Source organism: Hemicordylus capensis, chromosome 2 (genome assembly GCF_027244095.1).
Source record: "Hemicordylus capensis ecotype Gifberg chromosome 2, rHemCap1.1.pri, whole genome shotgun sequence".
In the NCBI taxonomy this organism is placed as follows: Eukaryota; Metazoa; Chordata; class Lepidosauria; order Squamata; family Cordylidae; genus Hemicordylus; species Hemicordylus capensis.
This window is the reverse complement of record NC_069658.1, coordinates 195,872,100-195,899,337: the sequence shown is the minus strand read 5'-3', so window position 1 is coordinate 195,899,337 and position 27,238 is coordinate 195,872,100. Positions and strand designations below refer to the sequence as shown.

Genomic DNA, 27,238 nt, shown 5'->3' with positions numbered 1-27,238 from the left:
GTGGTAAGTCCCTTCTGGGCTGTGCCACTTTAGACCCCTGCTTTGTATGGACAAGATCGCTGGCTCAGTCCCTAGCATCTCTAGTTAAAAAGATCAAGTAGCAGGTGATGGGAAGGCCTCTGCCTGAGACCTTGGAGGGCTGCTGCCCGTTACTGATATGGAAGGAAAAAAGATTGTTCCTTTACTCCATGAGTTTTCATTATTAAATCTTTCATTCATTTTGTTATTCAATTCTTAAAATCTCATTTGTTCTGTTATTCATGTATTATTATTTCAGTTATTTCCATAACTCCCATTTGTGGGGGGGGGGGTTGGGGGGGTAGCTGCAGTGTGCGCCCCCCATTTAAAAGAGGTAGCAGCAGAAGTCAAGTTCCTTTCCTAGCAGCCCTCATTTCCCCCACAATGCTCCATGGTGAAGTTCCAGGGCATTGTGGGGCGTGTGAGAGAAGGTGGCAGTCAATACTGAGGACCACCCTGCTTTTGTGGGGGCCACATTCTTCTCCACAATGCCCCAGAATGCCACATCTGGAACATTGGGGGGGGGCAAGATGGTGACCAGAGGGGAAAGCATGCTGCTGCCTATTTGAAATGTTAAACAAGTATTTTTAAAAGTCCAATGCTGCTGCCATGCTACCTGGTGATGGCGAAAATGAATAGAGCTGATTTCATTACTGTAGAACACATTTGTTTCAGAATGAATAAAAAATGAATTTAATGGGCCCAATATTTTTAGGTTCCCCCCCCCCATTTGTTCTGAAACAAATGGACTCCCTACTGCCCATCAGAGTAGACAATATTGGGCTGGATGGACCAATGGCCTGACTCAGTTCAAGGTAGCCTCATAACCTCCTTGCACACAGTCAAGAAAAGTACAGCACAGCCTTTTCCCTGGCATGCTGGTTTTTCTGTGTATAGGGAGGGTGTGTTTTTTTAAAAATGGAAAGCATTCAAACATGCAATCAGAAACATTCCAGGAGTGTGTGAGTGTGAGTGTGTGTGTGTGTGTGTGTGTGTGTGTGTGTGTGTGTGTGTGTGTGTGAGAGAGAGAGAGAGAGAGAGAGAGAGAGAGAGAGAGAGAATACAAATATGATGAATATTTATGTACTGCTTTTCAACAAAAGTTCCCAAAGTGGTTTCCAAAGATATAGATAGACAGACAGATAGACAAACAAACAAACAAACAAATAAGAAAGATGGCTCCCGGTCCCCAAATGGTTCACAATTTTAAAAGTAACTTAAGATAGACACCAGCAACCGCCACTGTAGGGATGCTGTGCTGGGGCTGGATAGGGCCAGTTGCTCTTCCCCTGCTCAATAAAGAGAATTGGCACTTTAAAATTGTGCCTCTTTGCTCAGTTAGCAGGGAGAGAGAGAGATGCATGTGTGTACAAGTAGTGCACAGGATTTCCAGGAGGGAGAGCCTTGTTGCCCCAGATAAGTTCTTTTCACCTTTCCATCATTACCAGTAATCAACTGAATTCTGCAACGTAGGCATATATACATATTTACCTGCTCTGCAAAAGTTATACAGCTTACAAATTTCAGGTTTTCTTGGTGCAGAATTTAGATTTGATTTTTAAAATGTAGAATAAACATGGATTCCACCTTGATCCAGTAGGCATCCTTTGAGCCTTTGTATGGCTCAATTTTTATATCACCATGGAGCTTTCCAGACTAGCTTCTGGGAATAGCAGCAAAATGCTACTGTTTGGGCAAGTCGCATTCGGAATGTAAACAGCAGGGGGAGCAGTCTCGCAGCAACTACCAACCCGAAAAAACAACCACTTTTTCACACCAGATGTACGACGTCCTTTCTCTATATCACAGCGATTATATTCGCAACAAAACATTGGAAATGTGAACGGCACCCTGCTATCCCTTTAGGGACTGCGTGTCATGACACAGGAAGTGTGGAAGCACACTTCCAAGATATGTCCTCACCCCATTGTAAGGTCTAGTCTGGAAAGCACCCATATATAACAGTTTTATCCTAGACATAAGCCACCTAATGGCACAACAGGGAAATGACTTGCCTAGCAAGCATAAGGTTGCTGGTTCGAATCCCCACTGGTGTGTTTCCCAGACTATGGGAAACACCTATATCGGGCAGCAGCAATATGGGAAGATGCTGAAAGGCATCATCACATACTGCGCGGGAAATAGCAATGGTAAACCTCTCCTGTATTCTACCAAAGAAAAACCACGGGGCTCTGTGGTCGCCAGGAGTCAATACCGATTTGATGGCACACTTTATTTATCATAGACCTATATCATCCCTCCATCCTCGTGGCATCTTCAACACAGACTTGCAATTCCCCACAATCTTCTCAAAACCTAGTGAAATTACACTCTTTCTACTTACAGTAGAAGATTGTTTCATATACACACCGTCCAAATGTACAACTCCAACATTTCACTGCTGGAAATTGGGACATTTGGGGGTACTTCTAATACCCCTGTTCTCACACCAAGGATCACTGCCCAAGCATTCCCCCTCCACTATTATTAATATTAAAATATTTATACAGCTTTTCAGCCAAAACAATGCTCTCAAAATGGTTTACACAGCAAAAGGTAATGAAAATGGTTTTTTGCCCCAAAAGGATTCAGAATCTACACATACATACTAGCAACAGCCACTGGAGAGATGCTATGTTGGTCTAAATAAGAATACTTAGCTATTATTAAGGATCTTCTGTGCTTGCCATACACTATACCTTTACAATTGCCTTTCCTGCACTAGCTTCCAAAGCAGCCCTGTTAGTAAACTGACCATAATTGCTTCCTTTGGGTGGGGGGAGAAGAACCAACAACTTAAGAATGCTTGATAGAGTATTTAATCTCACTATGGATCTGATAGTGTTTATTACAAAATCTCTACTGCAACATATTCAGGAACATTTATTATGTTCATGCACAGTTTGGGGGTGGGATGGAAGGAAGAGAATCTTGCACGCACACTTTTTTTCATAAAGTGTTCCCAAGTTATCTGCAAAAGATGGACAGTGAGTTGCCAAAAAACGATGCCAGAAAATAGGAACTGTTCCTGGAAAACAAATAGTTAACTGTGGGAAGCCACGCCGGGTCTGCCTCTGTTACATTAAATGTGGGGGAACTGGTGCAGCATAGGCTGCTGAGGAGATTCCTGACACACCATCCATTATCCACAATCAGCTGTTGTTTGCACCGGCCATGTAGATCAGCATTTTCACCTTGCAACAGCTTCTCCTGCTGCTGTGTGGTTGCGCTTCCCAGGGTGCCCAACTGCCTCAGCCTGTGATTAATGCCAACTCCACATCTCATGCCAGCTGAGCAAGAACGGCTTGCAACTCCAGGAGTCTGCTGGTGGGACAGAAATGGAGCAGAAACATACAGTCCTGGCAAGGCAAAGCTTGCGGGCGGGCGGGGGGGGGAGGCAGCCGTATAGCCCAGTGGTTGTGAATTCTGTGAGCTTCCCTTGCCTGGGATATATGAGAGGCATAAAGGGAGTCTGACACCTAATTCGGACACCAAATTTGGTCATCTAGCTGTGGCAGAAGATAAGCCTCACATAATCACTCATAGATGGCAGCCATGGCTCTGCGTTCCCTTTCCACTGGCAGCATCCATTGCTCTACTTCAGCTCTTTTCACAACTGGGCTGCCTCCTGTTCTCTGGAGTACTTTCCATCACAGCTAATCCAGACGACTTCCCCCTTTCTGCCCACCGTTCCCCTTTTCTTTCAGTATTCTCTTTCAGTTCCTTTTGAACGACACATAATTCGATATAAATAACTTTTTCTTGGAGAGTCTTCCAAAACAGATGTATCCTGTTTAATTTTATAATATCTTGACATTTTATGTCAAGATAACTTTTTGACACTGTTGTAGTTTCACAAGATGTATTAGAATTAAGAAGAGTGGGGAGGGAAATGGAGAGAGCAAGAAACATACTGGTCTGCAGAGTCCCTTCAGGCCCCTATACTACGTGCAATGGTAAACCCCTCCTGTATTCTGCCAAAGACAACTGCAGGGCTCTATGGGAGCCAGGAGTCAACACCAACTCTTTATTTACCTAATCAACAGATATGACACACACCGGCACAATCAGCACAAACTGAGGAAGCAGACTGAGCACATCAAGTTGCCTTCTCCTGAGTCAGACCATGGGCTCTTCCAGCCCAGGATTGTCAACTCTAGCTGGTAGAAGCTCTCAGAGGCCTCTGGAATAAACTCTTTCCCAGTCCTACTTCTCAAGATCATTATTAGGAACACAGGAACACTGGAAACTGCCATATACTGAGTCAGACCATTGGTCTATCTAGCTCAGTATTATCTTCACAGACTGGCAGCGGCTTCTCCAAGGTTGCAGGCAGGAATCTCTCTCAGCCCTATCTTGGAGAAGCCAGGGAGGGAACTTGGAACCTTCTGCTCTTCCCAGAGTGGCTTCATCCCCTGAGGGGAATATCTTGCAGTGCTCACACATCAAGTCTCCCATTCAGATGCAACCAGGGCAGACTCTGCTTAGCTATGGGGACAAGTCATGCTTGCTACCACAAGACCAGCTCTCCTCCCTCCCTATTAAAGACATCAGAGACTAAACTACTTCTCTTGCCATGGCTGAAATCCCCGACACTTAATGAGCAACTGGCAGGGCTGGTCCTACCGGTACCCAATGTGAGGTGGCCCACCCTGTACTTTTCATTATTTATATACAAGAGGGAATTTCAATAAGTGCCACTTGTTTCATCCCTGCATGACAGGTGACAACTACAAAATGTCCTTTATCTTACCCAGATATTAAAGGTACATAATTCCCAACCTCCTGTGCGATGCCAAGGCACTCTGCTTTCTGACCAATCAATTCACATGCAACAATCGTGTTTTGGCCATTCGCCGTAAAGTATCTATCATGCAACTAGTGTTGGAGGTGTTGGGAAGAAGCTCTCAGTCATTTCCTTGGATGGTTCCCTAAGGAGTCCTGACTCACATTGCATATAAAATGGGCATGATCTGAGAGCACATAACACAGTCACCTTGCTGAAGCTAAGCAGGCCTAGGTCTGATCAGTGCTTAGATGGGAGATCTCTTGGGAATCCCATGTATGCCACCTTGGGGTCCATGATGGGGAAAAGGTAGGGTATACATGCAAAGCATAACATCTTAAAATCTCACTGCCTTGACTAGTGTGTTAAAGTATTGCAGTCTCTCTTGGCTACTACCACCAATGGTATCTCACATGATGACATTTCATGGTCATGTTCAATAAGCCATGCAATCTACCATGTTAACCAATCACAGTGGGCAAACACACGAAGAGCTGGTTGTCAGAAGTGCCCAGACATAGCTGAAAACTATTCTGTTGTAAGCTGCCATGACAACGTTTATAATGGGAAAGTGGCCTGCATGTTTAAAGGTTAATTAATGAATTAAAGACGTGCGTGAAGCAGCAGGCCTTGGGTTTGCTTATACTGCATCTTTACTGGCCAAACAGATGCCTCCAGGAAGCCCAAAAGCTAGTCATGAAAGCAATAGCCTTTTCCTCCTCCACTGTTGTTTCTTAGCAACTGCTATTCTGAGATACATTGAGGTAATTCACACCATCAAAAACCGTATTCTACCCCGGGTTTGAGAGCTGGGTGTGCTCCCAAACCCGGGTAGGACAGTTTTTGGGTGTGTGAAGGACCTCACTGCCTCTCAGCCTGGAAGTTCCATGTAACCATCATGGCTACTAGCCACCTCTCCTCCATGAATGTGTCCAGTGGTTCTCAACCTTGGGCCCACGGATGTTGTTGGACTTCAACACCCATTAGCTCCAGCCACAATAGCCAAATCTCAGCCACTGGGGATTGTAAGAGTTGTAGTTGAACAACATCTGGGGGACCAAGGTTGGGAACCCCTGGATATGTTAAATCTCCTTTCTGAGTCAGCTAAGCTCATAGCAATCACCACATCTTGTAGCACCCAATTCTCTAAATGTGAAGTATGTGTGGTGTGAGGAGGTGCTTCCTTTTGACTCTACTGAGAGTCAACTTTCTGCAACTTAACTTGCACTTCAAGAGACTTGTGGTGGATGTGTGTTTGTGCAAGAGGGGAGGCACGACACATTTTCTCTGTTACTGGAGAACAAGAAAACAGTTTGGGAGACATGCCAGTGCTGTGTTCTTCTGCACTCTCTATCTGGTTCACATCTCTGCCACAAAACCATAGCAGTCTCCTTCCAGGTAGCAGCCAAATTTATATTTTTGTCCCCAGCGGCTTGCCCATCCTCAGATGTTTCCCCAGTATTAATAAGCCAGAAGGTGCCAGCAGCAGATGGTGAAATACGTCCATAATCCCTGACTCTCCACAGAGGTGCCAGCAGTCCCTGGGACTGTGGCGTCATTCTTTATTACCCGGTGCATTTCAGCTAGCAGCCACTGCCAGGTCTAACTGGCATCAGGCCGGCACACAGTGCAGAAACGAAAATCATTATTTCTCAACAGCTCAACCTCCTGAATCACACCCAGCATCTGCTGAAGGTTGGATAAGCCAAAGGATGTGAAGTGGCAGGGGGAGTAATGCCTGAAACCGAGCATGTTGAGATGTTGGAAGAGTGGGGGAAATGGATGGGATGCTAGACACAAAGAAGTGTTGAGGTTCGTTGGGAGCAAATTACTCTGGATTCCCATATTCTCCCTCCTCCTGGGAGGGTGGGAATGAGAAGAGGACATCCCGGCTCCCAGTCTTCTTCCTCTTCCTTGTAAAAAACTTTTATATCACTCCTCCCCTTAAGAATCTGTGCTGGATCCCTGTCACTCTACTACATCAGCTTTATGTTTAGAGCTTTTTATGTTTATAATAAAATGCACACGCACACACATACATACTTCTTTGTGCATGCTTATCTGCTGTCTTATCCCTTTGGCTTCTTCTTTCTCCCCACTTCCACATTAGGGCTGTTCTCACAGTGATTGCTAGGGTAGGAGAAGCCTCTGACCCTTGTTTGGGAGCTGTGCATACTCCCAACTGGGCATCATGAGAACTCTACAAGCAAGATAGGAGGAGGGGGAAATGATAGTCTACGAGCTGGGTACAGAGGCGGGTGGCAAGGGTGAGCCCAGAACTTGTACCCACTCCGAGTGAGGGGGGGAAGGAAAAGCACTCCCCCCACATCTCTCACCTCTATACCCATACAAGCATTTCCCCCTCCTCCTACCTTGCTTGTAGGATTCTCACAATGGCCAATCGGGAGGGCACATAGCAACCAGACTAGGGGTAGGAGGCTTTTCCTACCCTAGTAATCATTTTGAGGTTTCCTTTACCGAAAATAGGTAATTCAATACGTCATTCACATGAGTTTTTGCTGGGCGGGGGGAGGCAGGATAGCACCGACCTGCCCCCAGACAATCCAGTGGCAATCCGAATCACATGGCTCATGCGCCCACACAACAGGCACTGCCATGAGCTGTGCAGTGATCTGGAGGCTGGGAAAATGCATCCCAGCCTCCAGATACCCTACAATGTACCGCACACTGCAACAAGCACAGTACATTGGGGGATTCCCCCATGAGTTGGGCACTCTAGGCACCTAGCTCTGTGTCTGCTCGGGCTGCAAGCAGCCCAAGCAGACACACAACCTGAGACCTGGGTAAAAGCACAAACTTGCACCCTTTAAAAGGTAGGTAAAAGACCAGGTAAAAGACCAGGGGAAATTCCTGGGCTACCCGGGGAAGCAGCTCCGGGAACCATCTCAGTCCTGGAGCTTCACACAAGCAGCCCTACCCAGGTTGCGCTGCCTAGGCCTTGGTAGGGCTGCTCGTGCGAACAGGCTCTCTGTCTCTGTGGGGACATATCTACTGCATAGACTTCAGTCTCTTTCCAGTCTGACTGTGGTTCGTTCCCAGTTAAGGAACTCTGAGATAAAAAGCAATTCTCAGCGCCTTAATAAAACTACAGTTCTCAACAGCCTTGAGGGAAGTCTAGGCAACCAAATGTGTAACAGAGAGAGAACTCTGGCCCTCCTTCCAATCCCTTCTTAAAAGTGGCCTCTCTTAACAAAAGTGTTTTGCCCTATTCTCAGTTTGGGTAAATATCTAAGACTTTATCCTTCTCCGTTTTTCTGTCTTCATTACTTGTTTCTCAGGATCACTTCAGACCTTGCATTTTTGGGTGTATGCATGTTGTTGTTTTTTTAACTAGGCACCTACAAATGTAAGACACACACCCCGTCTTTTAACTAGGCAAGGAAAGACCTTTTAAAACTCCAGCTCTCATATAGTTAGCAGTGGGGAGCAATTGTCTTGACTCAGCCCAGCATCGTGTGTCTTTCAGTGGCTGTTGCATGTTTGTGCTCGTGCTTTTGTTTTTAAGACTGGGAGCCATTTTGGGGAAAGGGAACTAATTCCTTATCCTCCTTGCCCTCCGCTTTGAGAACTATAATGGGTGAATGGCACAAGAATTGTGCATGCAAACATGTGTCTTCCCCTAGATACTCTTGTCAGGGAGTCATGACTGGTCATGATTATATGGAACTCCACATTCGTCATAACAAAATAGATTTTAAACCCCCAGAAAAGGTCAGGTTGTTGTGGTCTGCCATCACATATAAAGTGAAGCCAGTTTTACACTACGCTCACAATCTGGCCACTTTGGGTGAAGACAGATGTCATATAAAAAGAAAGCTAATTTTCTTAGCCCCTGGGCAAGCCCAACTGTCTTCTGTTTTCCCAGTCTGACAGATATACATGCCAGTGAATTAAACATTGGTTCGACTGTGAGCCTTGTCCCTTCCCAATGCTTCAGCTGTCTGTCTATTTTTTGAAAAGTGTTGCATGTATCAATTCATTCTTCACCTCATTAATATTTTAAAAAGTTTTTTTTTAATACAAAGCTGCTCCAAGGATGGGCAGTAAGGCAGATTTAGAAGTGTCCTCAGTGGGGCACCAGGCAATCAGCTTTGTTCATAGCCAGCTCCTGCCACAAACTTGCAGAACTGGTTTTGTTGAAGCTTAACCCTGGAAAAGACACATTTAGACTGAATGCAGCGAGGGCACTTCTAAATCAGCCTCACTGCTCTAAAATATGTTTCATCTGTTTTCATCCTTTGTCTCCAGAGGGCCACTGCTAATTGCCAGAGCTATTGAAAAGTCACATTTCCTAGATCCCAACAGATAGTGCTTTCAGTGCCTAGGCTCCTAGCTCTATCGAGTACCATGGAGCAAAATATGCAGCCCATAATAGTCTTTTGCAATCAGTAAACCCCCATTTGCATGAGCCTCTTGCGCTGCCCCAGGTTCCACTATGTGTTTTGGGGCAGGCAATGTTTTGCTTCGCCATTATGGCAATATTTGGGATTATAAACACCTGGCTATTCCATTTCCTAGAGGGCAGGGGGGTGGGCAGGGAGGTTCATTATGCTCCAAACACCTCGCTGGGCACAAGGGGCCAGTGCAATTTGGGAAAGGTCAAGCGGCTGCTGTATCTGTTCGGATTGAGGCTTTGCACCTTCAGCCTCCTGGGGATTCACATAGCAGGCTGGGAAGGAAATTACCTTTGAATTGGATACAAAAGATGTTGGCATCCGGGGCAGCTTTGTTAAATAGGGATGGTAGCTGGGGCCCAGCAGCCATGCAAACATAAGCAATTGGGGTGTGTGTGTGTGTGTGTGTGTGTGTGTTGTGGGGGAAAGGAAGAGTCGCTGAAGAAAACAGCCTCAGAACCCACTTGGCAGCCACAAGCAAGAGTTTTTTCTAGAGTCAGATGTGGCACAAAAGAAACAATGTCACCCTTGGTGTATGTACACACTCACTTCTTTGCCATTGTCATCTCTCAGCCAACCAGTTCCATAACTGAAACGATCAGGGGGCTGAAGCATCTTCCCTGCAAGGAAAGCGTTAAATCATGTGGGGCTTTTCGGTTTAAAGAAAAGGAGACGAAGGTGGAGACATGACAGAGATTGATAAAAATTATGCAAGATGGGGAGACCGTGGATAGAGAGAAGGTTTGCTCCCTCTCCCTCAGAGCTAGAACCTGAGGTCGCCCAGTGAAAGTGATTGGCAAGAGTCAGGACAGATGAGAGGGCACACATCTTCACACAACACGTGATTTATAGAATTTGCTGCCACAGAAAGTGGTGGCTGCAAATGGCTTTGAAAGGGAATTATTCATGGAGAAAAGGTCTGTCATTAGCTGTTAGCTGTGACAGCTATGTTGCAGTTCCATCTTCAGAGGCAGGACACCTCTGAATACCAGCAGCTGGGGGTCAGGGAAGACAAGAACAGGGAATGGCTGTTGTCTTCATGCCTTGTTTCTGGACTTCCTGGAAGCACCTAGTTAGCTACTATGGGAGACAGAATGCTGGACTAGATAGACTTTTAGTCTGATCCAGCAGGGCTCTTTTTTATGTTAATGGCAGAGTGAATAGCTATGCTGAGTGGGATGCTTGGCTACAGTGGTTGGAGCAGGACCAGAGCAAGGTTGTGTGTATCCTATGCCAAAAACCAGAATTCTGCACATAGCTAAGCCACATTCTGTGACCTGTATTAATTATGCAAATTTACAGATTCATAGGGAACAGCAAGGAACACTGTGGGAAAGTGAAACCATACTCTGTGACCTACCAAAAATCCTATTCAGACATGCTTAAGATTTCATCATGCATTGTCCACTTTTTTTTCAAACCTATCTTTACAACCATAAGAACTAGAAACTCTGTGTATTTTCAAAATTTAAAATCGAAATCATCAGAATGTTGATTTCTGCTTCCATACCCAGTTTTGAACTGGAGCAGAATCACAGAATACAGAGATTCCTAAGAGAGATCTCACACACAAGACTACCTCTTCATCTTCTGGATGAATCAACTCTGCATTCCACCTGATTCCACTCTACTTACAATCACTCATGCAGATTATAATTCCTGCTTGATCCACCCATAAACAATAATTTAATCCACCCTTTTACACACCGTCCACTGATTGTGAGTATGATGGGTTAGCTAAAAGATGTAATATTCAAGATGTATGCAAGGAAGAAGGAAAGGGAGAGAAGTATGGTTGTATAACTGAGTGTGGGAGGAATGGAGAAAAATGCAGTGTGAACAAGAGGGGTCAAGACTGGGTAAGTGGATGGATAACAAGTTGTTCTAGTAAGAACTAATCTGCCTACTTTCCTTTCACTATAATCTTAATTGATAATTATCACGTTAGTCCACTTCAGCCTTAAATGTTCACACATCTACCATCTTGAATTGGGGTGGATGACACCATCACAAACTATACCGTTGGGGTGTCCCTGTCACTCACTACAACTGTACCAAATTTGGTTCAAATCAGTTAGATGGTTCACAAGTTAGCCCACTTGTGCCTCAAACATTCACACATCTGCCATCTTGAATTGAGTTGGATGACATTAGGGGTGTGCATGAAATGCATTTTGTGTTCCGTTCTGAGCTCTGAATGAAATACAAAATTTGTGAAACGTTCTGTCAGAACAACCGGTCGAACTGGTTGTTCCAACGGAACAACCCCTTTCCATCAGAACATTCCAACCCTTTTCTGAGTGCCATTTTGAATTCCAAAATGGCGCTCGGAATTGGGTTGGAATGTTCCACCTTGGAACGGGTTGTTTCGTTCCGAGCTCAGAACAGGCTCCCTATTTTAGAGGTGTTCTGTTCCAAGCTCAGAACACTTGAAACAGTCCATTCCGAGTTGGAACATTCCAACTTTGGAACGTTCTACACATTCCTAGATGACATCAATACAAACTATGCTGTTGAGGTGTCCCTATGTGTAGGGATGTGTGAAACGTTTCGGATACAAAATGTTTTGTACCCAAAACAGCCTGTTTCGGGTGTTTTGTAGACAAAACAAAACACCCATTTTCCAGATACAAAAGTTTTGTCTACAAAACAAAACGTCCCTGTTTCGGCTACAAAACGTTTTGTTGTTTCGGACCTCCATTTTGTGGTGATCTCTGAGTCAGTCTCCATTTTGTGTTTGACATCTCTTTGAATTTCCCACCCTTACAGCCTTCTGATCAGTGACCTAAATCATGGGCTGACCTGCTGACAATTCCCTCCTTGTTCCCCACTGGCTCTTTTGCTTCTTCCCACTCTTTACTGACCCCACATTGGCCAGGGGAAGGGTTGCTAACCTATGGGGTACTGGGTTTAACTGTTTCTGTGGTGTTCTGAGTGTAGATTCTCTGGTAGCATATGAGAGTGGATTCTTGTTTTTCACTGAAAATCTCATATGCTACCAGAGAATCTACAGTGAACACCTCAGAAACAACAAAACCCAGTACCCCACAGGTTTGTAGGGGTGGGGGTGGTTGGCACCCTATGTGCACTACACAACCCCTCGCTCTGGACAACCCCAGTGCCCCCCAAGTGGAATTATGGGGCTGCTGAAACCTCCATTATTCCCCATGGGAGGAATAATTCCTTTGAAATTTGGGTGGTAGCTTCCACCCATTGGACACTACCACCACCACCCACTCTTTTTGCCCTGGGACCCTTTTAAAAATCCAAATTGATTCGGATTCCGATTCGGAAAATTTAACTACAAAACAAAACAGGGCTGATTCAGATTCAGAAAATTTGGGTACAAAACAAAACGGGGATGTTTCGATTCGTATACAAATCGAAACAAGAAAATTCCAAAATGCACACCCCTACCTATGTGTCACTCACTACAACTTTATCGTATTTGGTTCAAATTGGTTAGACGGTCCACTGGTTAGCCCATTTGCACCTCAAACATTCATGCATCTGCCATCTTGAATCAGGTGGGTGGCATCATTACAAACTATGCCATTGAGGTATCCCTATGTGTTCCTACAGCTGTAGCAAATTTGATTCAAATCGGTTAGGTGGTTCACAGGTTAGCCCTCTTGTGTCTCAAATGTTCATGTGTCTGCCATCTTGAATCAGGGTGGGTGGCATCATCACAAACGATGCCATTGAGGTGTCCCTTTGTGTCACTCACTACAACTGCACCAGATTTGGTCCAAATTGGTTAGGCAGTTCCAAAGTTAGGTCACTTGCACGTATAACATTTACATGCCCGCCATCTTGAATTGGGGTGGATTACATAATTGCAAACTACACCACGGAGGTGTCCCTACAACTGTACTCAATTTGGTTCATATGATTTCAGGCATTGCGAAGTTGATAGGGACACCCACACCGACACACCAGCTGATCTCTAAAGCTTACTTTCCTTAAGTAAAGTAGGCTACAAATCAATCTGAGTGGGATGGAGAGGTGCATATGGAAGGTAGGAAGCATATTGCGATGAATAATGGCTTTAATTTAGCAAACAGTGATACTTATACCCTCATCTCCCAAGTCTACAGCGGACAGTAAGCACTGCTCCATCGGTGACTTGGCTGTTGACAAAAAGCTCGATGTAGCCATTTCTCTGTGAGCTCAGCAGGTGAAGGGAGGAGCAATCTGTCCCCTTGCGCTGTCCCTGAAGCCTTCCACTCACTCACCCCACCTCCAATTTGCAACATTAAAAGGACCTGCTGCTCCCCAATCCTGAGGTGTGGGGAGTGGTGAGCCATTTCTCATCCCCAGATCCATTTCCTCCCCGAGACACAGCTATTTTTCTCCCCCTCTTTTAATTCAGTCACTCAAGCTGACAGCTACACTGTGTACTAGAGCAGGGCTACACGATTGCTGTGCCATATTTCCCCTGTAAATCTTCCAATGTGTCAGGGCTCCCTTTCACTCTCCAGTCCTCTTGATAAATATTCATCTTATTTAAGTATTCTCTCTCTCTCTCTCTCTCTCTCTCTCTCTCTCTCTTCCCCCCCCCCCCGCCACCTTACAGCTCATCCCACTGATTAGCTTCATTGGACTTGGATTGGGTAGCGCCACACTCTACCTTTTGAGGCTGGCCCTCTACAGCCCCGATGTGAGGTATGTTTCTGGAAGGTGACTGAACCACTATGAGTTGTGAGCAAGGAGAGCATTAAAAAGTAAAGATAAAGTGTTTCCGTCAAGTCGATTTTGACTCCTGGAGCCCACAGAGCCCTGGGGTTTTCTTTGGTAGAATACAGGAGGGGTTTACCATTGCTTCCTCCTGCATAGTATGAGATGATGATGCCTTTCAGCATCTTCCTATATCAGCTGCTGCCCAGTATAGTCCCAGCGGGGATTCAAACTGGCAACCTTCTGCTTGTTAGTCAAGCATTTCCCTGCTGTGCCACTTAAGGTGAGAAGGAGAACATATACCTTTGGAATCCATGTTCCCATTCTTTAGAGCAATACAGAGCCCTTGGTCAAGCTGTTGCAAGGAGTTTAAAATGGCAGCACTGATTTTTTTTAACATAGCCCCTGAAGCAGGAGAAAGAGAGAGAGTGTGCCCAAAAGGCTATCATACAAGCTAGATTCTTGGTGGTGCCCATTGGCACAGGTGGAAGTGAGCAAATACAGTTGGGTGTAGGGATACCAACGTAAAGTTTAGTCATGCTCTGAGAGTATGGCCATAAGCCTTGGAAGCTGTTTCTTTGTTAAAGAGCCCCTGGTGGTGCAGTGGTAAAACTGCCACCCTGTAACCAGAAGGTTACAAGTTCGATCCTGACCAGGGGCTCAAGGTTGACTCAGCCTTCCATCCTTCCGAGGTCGGTAAAATGAGTACCCAGAATGTTGGGGGCAATATGCTAAATCATTGTAAACCGCTTAGAGAGCTTCCAGCTATAGAGCGGTATATAAATGTAAGTGCTATTGCTATAGAGCGGTATATAAATGTAAGTGCTATTGCTATTGCTATTGCTATTAAGTGGGCCGTGTTCTCAAAATGTTGTCAAGCAAGGTGTAGAGAGTTTCCATTTTAAATGTGAGAGGTGCCAAGGCTCACACCTCTGAAAGAGACCTCTGAGAGAGATCTCTTGGGAAGGGAGCCCCCTGCTCCTTAATTATAAATGCACAGGATCAGACAGCAGCTGCTTACTGGTAAGAGAAAGACCCTGGGCAACATCCAGATGAGTTAGTTGGTCATGACTAACTAGTCTGGATGTTGCCCAGACCAAGCCCCACTGAAATTCATGGAACAAGCTAGTCATCACTAACCTAAGTCCTATTCATTTCAATGGGACTTAATCCTGACTAACTTCTGTATATGCTCCAAGATGCTTCATTGTATTAAGACTCCTTCATAGCTGCTTCTTTAAAGAAGGAGCATGGCCACAGCGGGGAGGGGTGGTGCTAAATGGAGCATGGTGAGGAGGAGGAGGAGGAGGAGGAGGAGGAGGAATGGGGCTCTGTGTCCAAGATCAACAGTACCTGCCAGAGATTTCTTTTCCGTCTATACATTTTGCCAAATCTGCAAAAATACTCTTACATGTACAAGAATCAAGTGCCTCCACCTGAGATACGATACTTTTTGCACGCCCATCTGTAAATATAGGAGAATAGAGGGTGACTCGGTACAGCACTGATTTGGGCAGTGGGGGGGCAAGCCAGGAGATCAGAATCTCCCACTGTTGTTGTTGTTCCTGCTAGCTAGCAGCTCCAGGCAGCTTCTTTGAAGATCAGGGAAGTGGCACTGAGGAGGATGTATTTTAACCCTTGTCTCCCATGTTATTTCCCCCATCTAAAGCCCACCCCCCATCCTCGTGCAAAAGCTGCTATTAACTTGTGTGAAGGAAAACATATATTTTCCTCTGTGAGGCAAATAGCAACATGCAGTGGGGAGGATGGATAAATCAATCAATATAAATCAGGGAAAGGGTGCCAGAGGGAGGGGCTCACTAACTACCCCTCCAAGCCTTAATTCAGTTCAGTGGGGGAGCTATGGTTGCTTTCATCTTTGGCAGTGGTGGTGCGGGGACACCAAGGGATATCTGATCCTGGATCTTCCACCATTACGTCTAGTTTGGCCCTAGAGACTACAGGGGATGAGTGGCTGCTGCCAACCCACATGTCTCCCCAGTAGCATCTGGTAAAAGAATGAGATGCTGGGATGTCACTGTGCCCAGTGCCCCCTCATCCACTGCAGACCACACCCCAGGGCCAGCTGGCCTTTGGAGCAGGCAGGCTAGGCGGTTGCCCAGGATGCCTCCTTGAAGGGGGCACCGAGCTGACCTTGGTGGCTCGCTGTTCATTGAGTGCACTGGCTGCAGTGAACTAGGGAGGGGCAAAAACAGAACTGGAAAAGAGCTTTCTCGGCTTAATTTCTCTCTTGTGCCAAGAAAAAGGGAGTTAGGCTGGGGAAAGGATGGAGGGAGAGACCTGGAGAGAAGTAAGCAGGCTGCAGAAGCAGCTGCAGAAGGCCTGGGAGGCTTCAGTGGGTCCCCCAAACTGGAGCAGGAGAACCCTGGCAGCAGCTGAGAGGGAGCTCTGGGTCATTTTCATGGGCATTGCTGGGAAACGTAGGGCCTGTTACACCACTAGGTTCTGCAGTCCTGCACAAACCGCACATTTGGCAGCAGTGAGGAATTACCCGGAGTGGGAGGGCACTGAAGGCACTCCTCACCCATGTTGCTATTTATCCTAAGGTCAGCCTGCAGCACAATGTGAATTTCAACAGGGCGAGGAGGCACTGTGGATGCTGATAGCTTGTCATGGCTGATGTCATCTAACTGGTTTTTTTTAGTAGATGTTAATTGAGAGATGCAAGGGAGAGATACACAGGTTGATGCGGCCACTTCTTTCCTGCAACTTCTAGTTAGGCCCTCGGTTATTGAGAAAGCACATGGTGGGAAACACCTGTCGAAGGAAAGGGGGAGCATTCTCCCCTGCCCCAGTATCATAGTGCTGACAGATCGGATGGACGAATGAGTAAGCCACTTCTGCAGGCTGGTTCACACACTCATGCTCACCTCTTGATGATCAGCGTCACCTGACCATTTGCCTCTGTGAATGCTACATGCAAAATTTACCTATTATCGCACACCTCAAATGCTATGCTTTCCAGTAGAGTCTGTTCACAAATTCTGCAGCAAGCAATCAAGTGCCGAGAACTGAAGCAATGTGCATGCATGCGCAGGGGAAGCTTGCCAAGTAGGCAAGGCAATGGCTTCAGGTGGTGTCTGTGCCCTGAGGCAGCGGATTTGGGCATCCTGCCCTGCCTCCCACCCCCAGCACAGTACCTCCAGTGACTGTTGCTGATATATATCTTATGTTTCTTTTTAGATTGTGAGCCCTTTGGGGACAGGGATCTATCTTATTTGTTTGTTATTTCTCTATGTAAACCACCCTGAGCCATTTTTGGAAGGGTGGTATAGAAATTGAATAAATTAATAATAATAATAATCTCACCTGCCTTGCTGCCACTCCCTACCATCACCTCACCCGCATGCACCGCCCTCCATCCACATTTTCTGTCTAGCAGCAAGCGCTTTGTTAGCTTCCTGCATGGCTTCCCAGGGACCATCCATTTGGTTAGGGGAATGCTGGCTAGCTGGGAAATGCAGGCAGGGGCAAGGAGAGGGGCATGTGCCTTGATGCTGGCCATGCCCCTGATGCCGACAGGTCAGCATCAAGGATGTAGGGATGTGCAAAACGTTTGGGATACAAAATGTTTTGTACCCAAAACAGCCCATTTCGGGTGTTTTGTAGACAAAACAAAACACCCCTGTTTCGGCTACAAAACGTTTTGTTGTTTCAGACCTCCATTTTGTGGCAATCTCTGAGTCAGTCTCCATTTTGTGTTTGACATCTCTTTGAATTCCCCGCCCTTCCAGCCTTCTGATCTGTGACCTAAAGCATAGGCTGACCTGCTGACGATTCCCTCCTTGTTCCCCATTGGCTCTTTTGCCTCTTGCCACTCTTTACTGACCCCACATTGACCAGGGGAAGGGTTGAAGAAGGGGCAAGGGTGGGGAGGGAGTTCAAGGAGAGGTTTTCAGTTCATTCAGCAAGTTAGTAGTTGCCATTCTGCCTTTCTGCCTCATTGAAGAGAGAAAGAGAGAGAACTAGTTTGCAGCATTGCATGCCTCAAGTTGCCATGATGCCATGCCACTGCCTATGCCTGCCTTGTTGCCAGCCTGAGCCCAGCCTGCTAGCCTGTTATGGCCACTGCATGCCAGCCTGGGAATGGATTCAGGAGCAGAAGTGTGGGTTGGGTGGTAGTGCCCCAGTTAGTGCCTGCCAGGCTGCCACAACCCAGATTCCAAAGGTATTGGGCAAAGGGCTGATTAATTGTGATTTACTGACGTTTACGCATCTTTAAGATTTCCCCCCCATAGGGAATAATGGAGGTTTCAGCAACCCCATAACTCCACTTGGGGGCCACCGGGGTGGCCCAGAGCGAGTGGTGTAGTAGTGCACATAGAGTGCCAACCAACCTCATGGGTTGCTAATCCCATGTGTAGAGAATGTAGATTCTCTAGTAGCATATGCGATTTTAAACGACAAACCATGAATCCACTCTCATATGCTACCAGAGAATCTACACTCAAAACATCTCAGAAACAACAGAACCCAGTACCCCATGGGTTAGCAACCCATGGGGATGGTTGGCACCCTATGTGCTCTACACCACCACTCACTCTGGGCCACCCTGGTGCCCCCCAAATGAAGTTATGGGGCTGCTGAAACCTCCATCATTCCCTATGAGGAAGAACTTTAAAGATGCGTACACTCCATTAAATCTTTAAAAATCAGCCCTCTGCCCAATTCCTTTAAAATAATTCTGGCAGCTTCCTTGCCCCCAATGGGCACTACCACCCACCCTACTCTGCTCTGGGCCACCCCTTTCCCCCTTACGTGAAGCTATACCTTTGCTGAAACCTCCATTATTCCCTATGGAAAAAATCTTAAACTTCAAAAATTCACCAAAAATCAGCCCTTTGCCCAATTCCTCTGAAATGTGGGTGGTTGCTTCCACCCATTGGGCACTACTACCCCCACCCACTAGTTTTGCCCCGGGGCCATTTTTTAAAATAAAAAATGTTTCAGATTTTGCAGTTTTGAACAAAGAACAAAACTGGGGTGTTTCAGATTGGATGGTTTCAAACAAAGAACAAAATGGGGGTGTTTTGGATTCAGGCCAAAAACAAAACAGAAAAACACAAAATGCACAACCCTACAAGGATGTGCCCGGCATCATAATGGTATTGTGCACATGCAAACGAGACCTATGTCTCCCAGTCCTTTAGGGCAGAGAGTATGCAAACCAAGGAGACTGCGCTGCAGAGACGTGCATGGTGCCCAGCAGATGGATCACACCACCAGCTGATCCAGTCTGCTGTTTGGATCCTGCAGTAGAGCTGCATACTGGCACAGGGCCAATGTGAAACCAACTCACGGATTTGCAGTTCACACTCAGAAATGCCCTGAGAAGATGGAGAAAGAATGATGTCCCCCTTCTCCATGGCCCATGCTGTCCTGTCAAGCACCAGGCCACTGTGCCTCTGGCAGCCTGCCTTGAGTCACCCTTTGAAGAAGCCTAATGCTTTTATAATATCTGTTTGCTCCTGCTAAAGCGATCATTGATTCAATTTGACACCAGCTGCCCCGGGCACTTAGCACAGCAATTATCAGCTCTACAGCCCCTTTGCTTTGGACTCGTGAGCTGCTGCGCAGGGCTGGAACAGACACCGAGTGATGTTTACTATGCTCTTAACAGGTGCTGGAAAAGTTGGCGCCAGATTTTGTGGGCCCTTCAGCAAGTCTCATTGTGCCTGTAGTCATATGAAACTAATGCCTTTGAGAATGTAGAAGGTGCTTTCTCTTATCAATGCTTAATCATACCCAACTTCAAAGTATCAGAGAGTGAGGTGGGGAGGGCAAAGGCTATTATTTCTAGGCAGTATATTTCAGGTCATATATTTCTAAAAACTACACCTCTAGATCTCACTAAGAGTTCTTACAGCTAGTGTGTATTGTGTGCTTAAGAGGCAGGCCCAGTGGCCTCAGGATGTAACGGCCATGTGAGAGGAACAGTTCCAGACTTACAGTAGAAGCCTGTGTGTGTGGTTGGGCCAGTATGATCTCCTCAGAGGCCTGAACAGTAAAAATTGAACACTTTATGTAGGAGAATAAATTCCACAGCCTTAAACTGGAAGGAATGTGCATTTAAAGAAAAATCAAGACACAGGAGTATCTGAATTATAAACTGCTTCGTAACAGCCTGTCCCTCAGCTACATTAAAAGCAACCCTGTCAAAACTGCCCCCATCCTCAACAAGCCCCAAGGGAGACCACTGAGTACCAGAGAAACATTGCCCGCCCAGAAGCACTGAGAGGCGGCGGGAGGGTGTGTGGAGAGAGAGCAGGAGACAGACACAGGGACAGCAGATTTCTGCTCCTGAGACCGTTATAATAAATAATGGAGTTAAACATTTAAGTGGAAAAGAAAATCCAAACAATCTCCTTCTGCCCCTTCCTCATGTGTAAAAGCCTGAACAGTCCTAGGCCCAAATAGACTAGTAGCCAGAGAGACAGCCCATCAAATAAGTTGAACTTGGTTTTGTTTTTAAAATCCCTCAATCTAAGTTTTACGCACTGGGCTTTTACCAGTGAAGAGTTAGCAGTAAATAGTTGGGTTATTAGAAAAGGTCTGCTGCGTGCTGTTGTTCTCCCATGTTCAGTCATATGCCTGGGCAATCACACTTCTCGTGTGTGGTGATTATTGAGGGACCCAAAGCCGTCTCTGGGTCCCAGAAAAGACTTGGCACTATCAGCTGCTGATGCCTACCATAATGAGGGGCCAAGGGTGTGTGGTGAGCTAAAGCAGTGTTTCTCAAACTTTTTGGAGTCAAGGACCGCTAAATTCTTCGTGCAGAGTTTCAAGGACCGCTACATTCTTCATGCGCCGTTTCCCAGACCAGCAGTTAGTAAAGGGGTTTCAAGTCTGTCTATCTATCTATCTATCTATCTATCAGACTTCTCTACTGCCCAAAACTTGCATCTCTGGGCAGTTTAGAATGAAAATAATATAAGCATTAAAATAATTAAATTTGGAATCTTTTGCAAACATGGAATATTAGGGGTTCTTAACCTTGGGTCCCTCAGTTAAACTCCCATAACCCCCAACAACAATGGCATTTGGCCATTATGGCTGGAGATTATGGGAGTAGAAGTCCACCAACATCTGGGTACCCAAGGTTGAGAACCCCTGAATCTAAAAGCCTGGGTGAACAAATTTGTCTCCAGTATGTCTTCAGTATGTGCAGGGTGGGGGTGGAGGTGCTTGTGATTACTCAATGGAGAGGGGATGTTGGGCCATTAGAAAAATCCAAAAGCTACATGGGGCCAATGAAAACAACATACAAGCAAGCCCCACTGATGCAAGAGAGAAACAGCGTTCCCTCTCAAGGCGCCTCGACCACAACAGGCAGCTGGGTTTCAATCAACCAACCTTTGGCTGCAAACAATGAGCATGCAAGAACCAGCAGCCCTTCAAGTGGCGCCCACTGCCATACTTTTTCCTCCATGCCCCCGCACTGCATACAGTTTGAAGCTGTAAAGATAGGGAATAAGATAGCTGTAGGAAGATCTCAGCAGCACGTGGAGGCAAGGCACAAGAAGGGGCCCATGTCTCCGTGATACTCTTCCTCTTCCGTACCATGTGCAAAATTGAGGAAGTGAGTGCCTTGATTTCAGTTTGGGGGGGTGGAGTTGACTCCCAGTCAGGGACCGGCACTCAACCCTTCGGGGACCGGCAGCGGTCCAGGGACCAGTGGTTGAGAAACACTGAGCTAAAGGCATTCACACCCTCTCTGTGCCAAATGCCAAAACAAGCATCTTCATCCATCAGTGCCTGATTCCCACAGTCAAGAGGATGGTCTCTTGCTTCCTGTCCAGGGCCAAAGTGCTAGAGGAGCAGGAAAGAGCAAGTGAGTGAGAGAAAGAGTTTCTCATGGGAACTTTCCCAGCTGTGATCTCCAGGACTGTTTTCCTGGCCTAATCTCTCCCTTCCACCATCTCCCCCCTCCTCACCACTGGGTTGTTTGCTTACTGACACCTCAAAAAAAAAAAAGAAAAAGGTCTCAGATACTTACCATTTCCAAAAAGAGGGGGGGGGGAGCAAGAGTGATATCACTAACGATAGGGTCCCTGCCCCCCTTGCCTGCCGCCTTTCTCTCATTCTTAACTGCCTCTTATCCCTTGAGGTGAAAACAAGCCCAGCTCCAAGATTTGAAGGACCCCAACAATGAACCACCAACTCCACTCCCCTTCCCAATATGCACGCACACACTTCCTGCAACCCACTGTATTCCCTTTTTGTGCCCCAGTGTCTATCTCAACAACATAAGTTTTCTATTATCATGGCTCCCCCACCCCACCCGCCACACACAAGCAAAGGATCTTGGGAGTTGTCGTTTATGAAGATTGGTGAAGAATTTTTGTTTGGTAAACCACCTAGCGGCTAGCCCCTTCCCCACAAAACTACAGTTCCCAGGTTCCCTGAGGAGAGGGAATATATTAAAGCAGTTTCGGTTTCTGGTGTAAAAAGCCTATTGTATAGCCCTTACCTGTATAACTTTGAGGGCCTCTTTATATTAGAGCTGGGCAAACAGACAAGGCCGACATGTGGGGTTGGCAGTGCTGGTGGACAGCTGCTGTGGGACCCCGCCCCGGGCTCACTGCTGATCCCTGAAACCACTTGTGTGCACATAGCCTTTGTGTGATGGTGGAATTCTCTCATGGCCCACTGAAATAGGGAGGAGCCCAGGGAGGGCCCTGTGCTGCTGAGGAGCCTCTGAAAATTAGAACTGGCCCTGCATCTTTCTCTGTTATTGCCCTGTTTTAATGATGGTCTTACCTTGTACTTCTTGCAGTTTTGAAATTGCACTTCTACAATTTTGGCTACTCTGTTTTACTAATAAATTTTGTGGTAAGCCACCATGAATTCATTTATGAAGAATGGTGGCATATACATCTTTTAAATAAATGCTGAAGTTGGAACCAGAGCCACGGCTCAGTGATAGAGCATCTGCTTTGCAGGCAGAAGATGCCAGGTTCAATCCCTGGCATCTCCAGGTAGGAGTGGGAAAGATTGCTACCTGTCCTGAAACCTTGGAGAGTCACTGCCAGTCATTGTGGACAGTACTGAACTAGATGGGCCAATGGTTTGGCTCAGGCGAAGGTCATAGGGACATAGGAAGCTGCCCTATACTGAGTCAGACCATTGGTCTATCTAGCTCAGTATTGTCTTCACAGACTGGCAGCGGCTTCTCCAAGGTTGCAGGCGGGAATCTCTCTGAGCCCTATCTAGGAGATGCTGCCAGGAAGGGAACTGGGAACCTTCTGCTCTTCCCAAAGCGGCTCCATCCCCTGAGGGGAATATCTTACAGTGTTCACACTTCTAGTCTCCCTTTCATATGCAACCAGGGTAGACCCTGCTTAGCTAAGCGAACAAATCATGCTTGCTACTACAAGACCAGCTCTCCTCTCGCTTCATAAGTTCAGAAGAATGCCCCCCACACAAACGTACCAGATCCCCTTTGGGGTTTAAATTTCAGATGCCAGAGGAGTATATGCCCTAAGGTTACTTCTGCCACAACTTCACTCATGTTTGCTCAGCATATCTCCAGCCCTAACTGTAAGTGCTATTTGACAGTGGGACAGTCTGCCTCATGCAGTGGTGGGCTCTCCTTCATTTGAGGCTTTCACTCAGAGACTGGAGGGCCGTCGGTCAAGGATGCTCTAGCAGTTTCATGCACTGCGCGGGGGGAGGGGGTGGACTAGACTTCCAGGGTGCCTCCCAGTTCTCAAGAATTTTAGTTCTATGATTCCGGGCTCTCCGCCTTAGTTCCAGCATTGCTCTCGATAGCAATTGTGCCGGATGCTTCTAGGGGCCAAATTACACATTGTGCAAGAAATATGTGACTGAACGTCCCAACTGTAACCAGTATGGAAGACCAATAGGCATGGAGCAATGGGTCTCAGAGAGCTAGGAAAGAGATCCATGATTAACCATCTCTGTTCTGGTTCAGTGGTACACACAGTATGAGGAAGGTTTAATACAAGGTCTAGCCTCTGACCTATTTATTCAGACCTTGCTCAGGAAGAAGCGTGGTCTAGTGTCTAGAGTGCTGGATTAGGACTGGGGAGACCCGAGTTCAAATCCCCATTCAGCCATGATACTTGCTGGGTAACTCTGGGCCAGTCACTTCTCTCTCAGCCTAATCTATCTATCTATCTATCATACTTTTATACTGCCCAAAACTTACGTCTCTGGGCAGTTTACAAGGAGATAAAAATAGATACTTCACAGGGTTGTTGTGAGGCGAAACCTAAGTATGTAGTACATCTCTCTGGGCTCCTTGGAAGAAGAGCGGGATATAAAATGTAAAAACAAAAACAAAAACTAGAGTAATAGCTCCAGGGAAATACAAGAGGCTGTGCTCTAGAGCCTGAGGCAAGCCCAAGTCCTTGACACTCTTACTGCAGGGTCTGTCATCACATCTCATTGATGAGGCCACAGGCATGACATGAGCATTTGAGGTGCAAAGCGTATGTAGGTGATAAGTACACACCAATGTGCCAACCTCACCCCAAGAGCCACATGGTTGAGAATTTTGCTTGATGCATGAGAAAAAAACATGGAACCATCTCCACAGGCTCTTCCCTTTGCAGTATCTGTTCACACTCTGCCACAGAGCAACGTCCTTTTTGTGAAGGTGCCTTGGGTTCATTTCCCAACTCAGTCTTTGAGGCTGTGCACACAAGCAACCCAGCCCAGGTTAGGGCAGCCCCATCTGGGTTGGGCTGCTCATGTGCAATGCCAGGATTGAGGCTGATCTTGGCGCTACCTTCCCTGGACGTCTGGGATTTTTACCCAGCCTTTAACCTGGGATAGAGGGCGCAAGTGTATATGCCCAGGCTGCACAGGGGAATCCTTAAATACACCACACTACGCATGCAATGCATTTTGGGATTCCTGGAGGCTGGGACTCATTTTTCCCGGTCTCCAGCGATCTGCACTGCCAAGAGCAGCACAGATTGTATGGGTGCACAATTGCATACCAAAGAGGAGCTCATCGATTGTTGGCGGGGGGGAGGTAGGTTCATCCCTGCCTTCCCCTCCACCCCACCCTACCCTCCTCGCTCCTCTCCTCTCATGGTCATGTGCATGACCTTACCTTTCAAACTTAGCCTGTGGCAAGTTGCTATTTAATGAGCCTAGTTCCCCTTCTGTGAAGATGGAATAAGAATGACAACTCTTGGGTTTGTTGTGAGGATGGTAAATGATGTCTGCAAGTCCTCCTTCAGAAGCCATTGTCAACAACAAAAATAGCCAGCAAAGTCCATCAGGAACTCTCCCAAGGCTGAGCTCCAATCCCAAGGCCCTCTATATCTTATGCTATATTGCATGGAGAGAGCTGGATTAATGCAGTACAAAGGGTATTGTTGAGGGGAGAAAATAGGTAAGGGAAGGATGCCCAAAAGGGACTGAGACATTTCTTCTCTTGTCAACTTATCAGGAAAAAGAAACCCACATTCCTTCAATTTTTATCCTCCTGTTTCTCCAAGGGGGCATATATGGTTCCTTCCCATTTTTAAATTCACAATAACCATGCGAGGTAGGTGCAAAGGTGACCGGCTCTAGTCATCCCAGGAGTTTCATAGCTATGTGGAGATTCAAACCCAAATCCGAGTTAAACATTCTAGCCATTACAGCACACTGCTTCTCACTGTCATGGCCTGCTTTTGGCCTTTGACTAGGGGTGTGCATAGACTGTGTGCAGTGGATCTGTTGGAATTTGGACCGAATCACTGCTCCACAAACCTGTTTGCTGGGCCAACCACCTGGGCCGGTCAAACCAACAAACCAGCTCGAACCAGTTCAAAGCAGTTCACAATCAAACCACTTGAACCACCTGGTTCATGGTGGGCCGGTTTGACCATGAACCGACCCACCCCTACCTTTGAAAGCAGTACAACAAAGTCAGCAGGTGAAACTTTTCACAGCATGGAGATAAAAACATGATCACTTGCTCATGACTGCAGATCACACCAAAGCACAGCTTTAAGGGCCGATTCAAAAGCTGGCAACCTTACCTCAGCATCACTTCACCCGCACCCAATCTGCAAAATGGGGATAATCATAGAGGGTTGTTGTAAGGATGACCAAGGCAATGTGAATGAAGTGCTTTGATCATCCTCTAAAGTGCTATAAAGCACAGTTACAGAGGCCGATGGAATAAAAAGGAATTGGGGGAAGTCTGCCAATTTTCCCAACAAAGTTTCTTTGGCACAGGGCTGTGAAACTCAAATGGATTGGAGGACCATACTCCTCCCATACTCCTCACTTAGCAAATCATGACTTTTCCTGCTGCTTTTATTACTATCATTTATATACTTTTTAAAAAGTTTCTAAAGCAGTTTACATAGAAAAAGATAATAAGAAAATGGTCCCCCAAGGGAACACAGTCTAAAAAGAAATACAAGGTAGACAGCAGCAACAGCCACTGGAAGGGATGCCATACCGTGTATTTATTATTCATTTAAAGCATTTTATTTTTGTATGCCACTTTGAATACCATTTAATAGAAAAGCAGCTTATACATGTTTTGAATTTTAAAAAAACAAAACCCAACAAAGGCAACCTAAGGTAGATACTGATATAGAAGAATAGATGGATGATAGTGAAGATGAGAAGAATCCCCCCCCCCGACATACCTGATCTGCTGGAAAGGTTGGTGGGAAAGTTGGGATATAAAGATTGTGGTCAGGATTAATGAAATTGAACATGGCTAGATGCAAAAGAATTCCTGATTATGGAATCCTTCAGGGTTGGTATCAGGAGCCAGCTTGGAGGGTGCAGGACCCTCAGAAGTTTCTACTGCTTATTCCTGAGACCACTTTTGTGCCTGTAGCATCCCTGTGCCAGTGGTGAAGTGTCTCCCTCAGGACCCATCAAGGTAGGGGCAGACCCATGGAGGGCAGTTTGCAGAGGGCCTCCTGAAATCTGGAGTCAGCCCCATATACCCTTTAATCTTTGTGTTGAAGAGGGTCTTTTGGAAGCTTCAGCTTTTCATCTCACAATGCTGCATGAGTAAGAAAAGCTACACCTGTTGAAATTCCCTACACCTGTTAAAAGGCAAGAGAACCTCGCCCTCATTGGCACCTGGTCATTCTACTGAAATTGCATGTGCCTCTCTTCTGTAACACAACAGGAGAACTTAATTTGAAATTCTGTTGGTGAGACAACCAACAGCAGAAGGACCCTCATCAGTCTTAGCTAGATAAACAGAATGCACTGTAGAACAAAGAACTGCTTGGGGTGATGAATTCATAACCCGAGTAACTGAGAACCTTAGGATACCACCCATAGAGGAGCTCAGAACAACCTTTAGAGTAGCCTAGGTTAAAAAAAA

General features: G+C 46.3%; 1 protein-coding gene and 1 long non-coding RNA gene across 2 annotated transcripts in view; one reads left to right on the top strand and one right to left on the bottom strand.

Moving 5' to 3' along the window:
- Positions 1 to 26,856, bottom strand: part of LOC128346300 (uncharacterized) — a 63,737-nt gene extending 36,881 nt beyond the window's left edge. The window contains exon 1 of the long non-coding RNA XR_008316887.1: positions 26,541 to 26,856. This is a non-coding gene — a long non-coding RNA (uncharacterized LOC128346300). The remainder of the gene's footprint in view (positions 1 to 26,540) is intronic.
- The window catches only part of NDUFA4L2 (NDUFA4 mitochondrial complex associated like 2), a 49,643-nt gene that overhangs the window by 9,050 nt on the left and 13,355 nt on the right, over positions 1 to 27,238 (top strand). Inside the window, exon 2 of the mRNA XM_053299457.1 lies at positions 13,796 to 13,884. Within this exon, the coding sequence (XP_053155432.1) occupies positions 13,796 to 13,884 (89 nt within the window). The remainder of the gene's footprint in view (positions 1 to 13,795; positions 13,885 to 27,238) is intronic.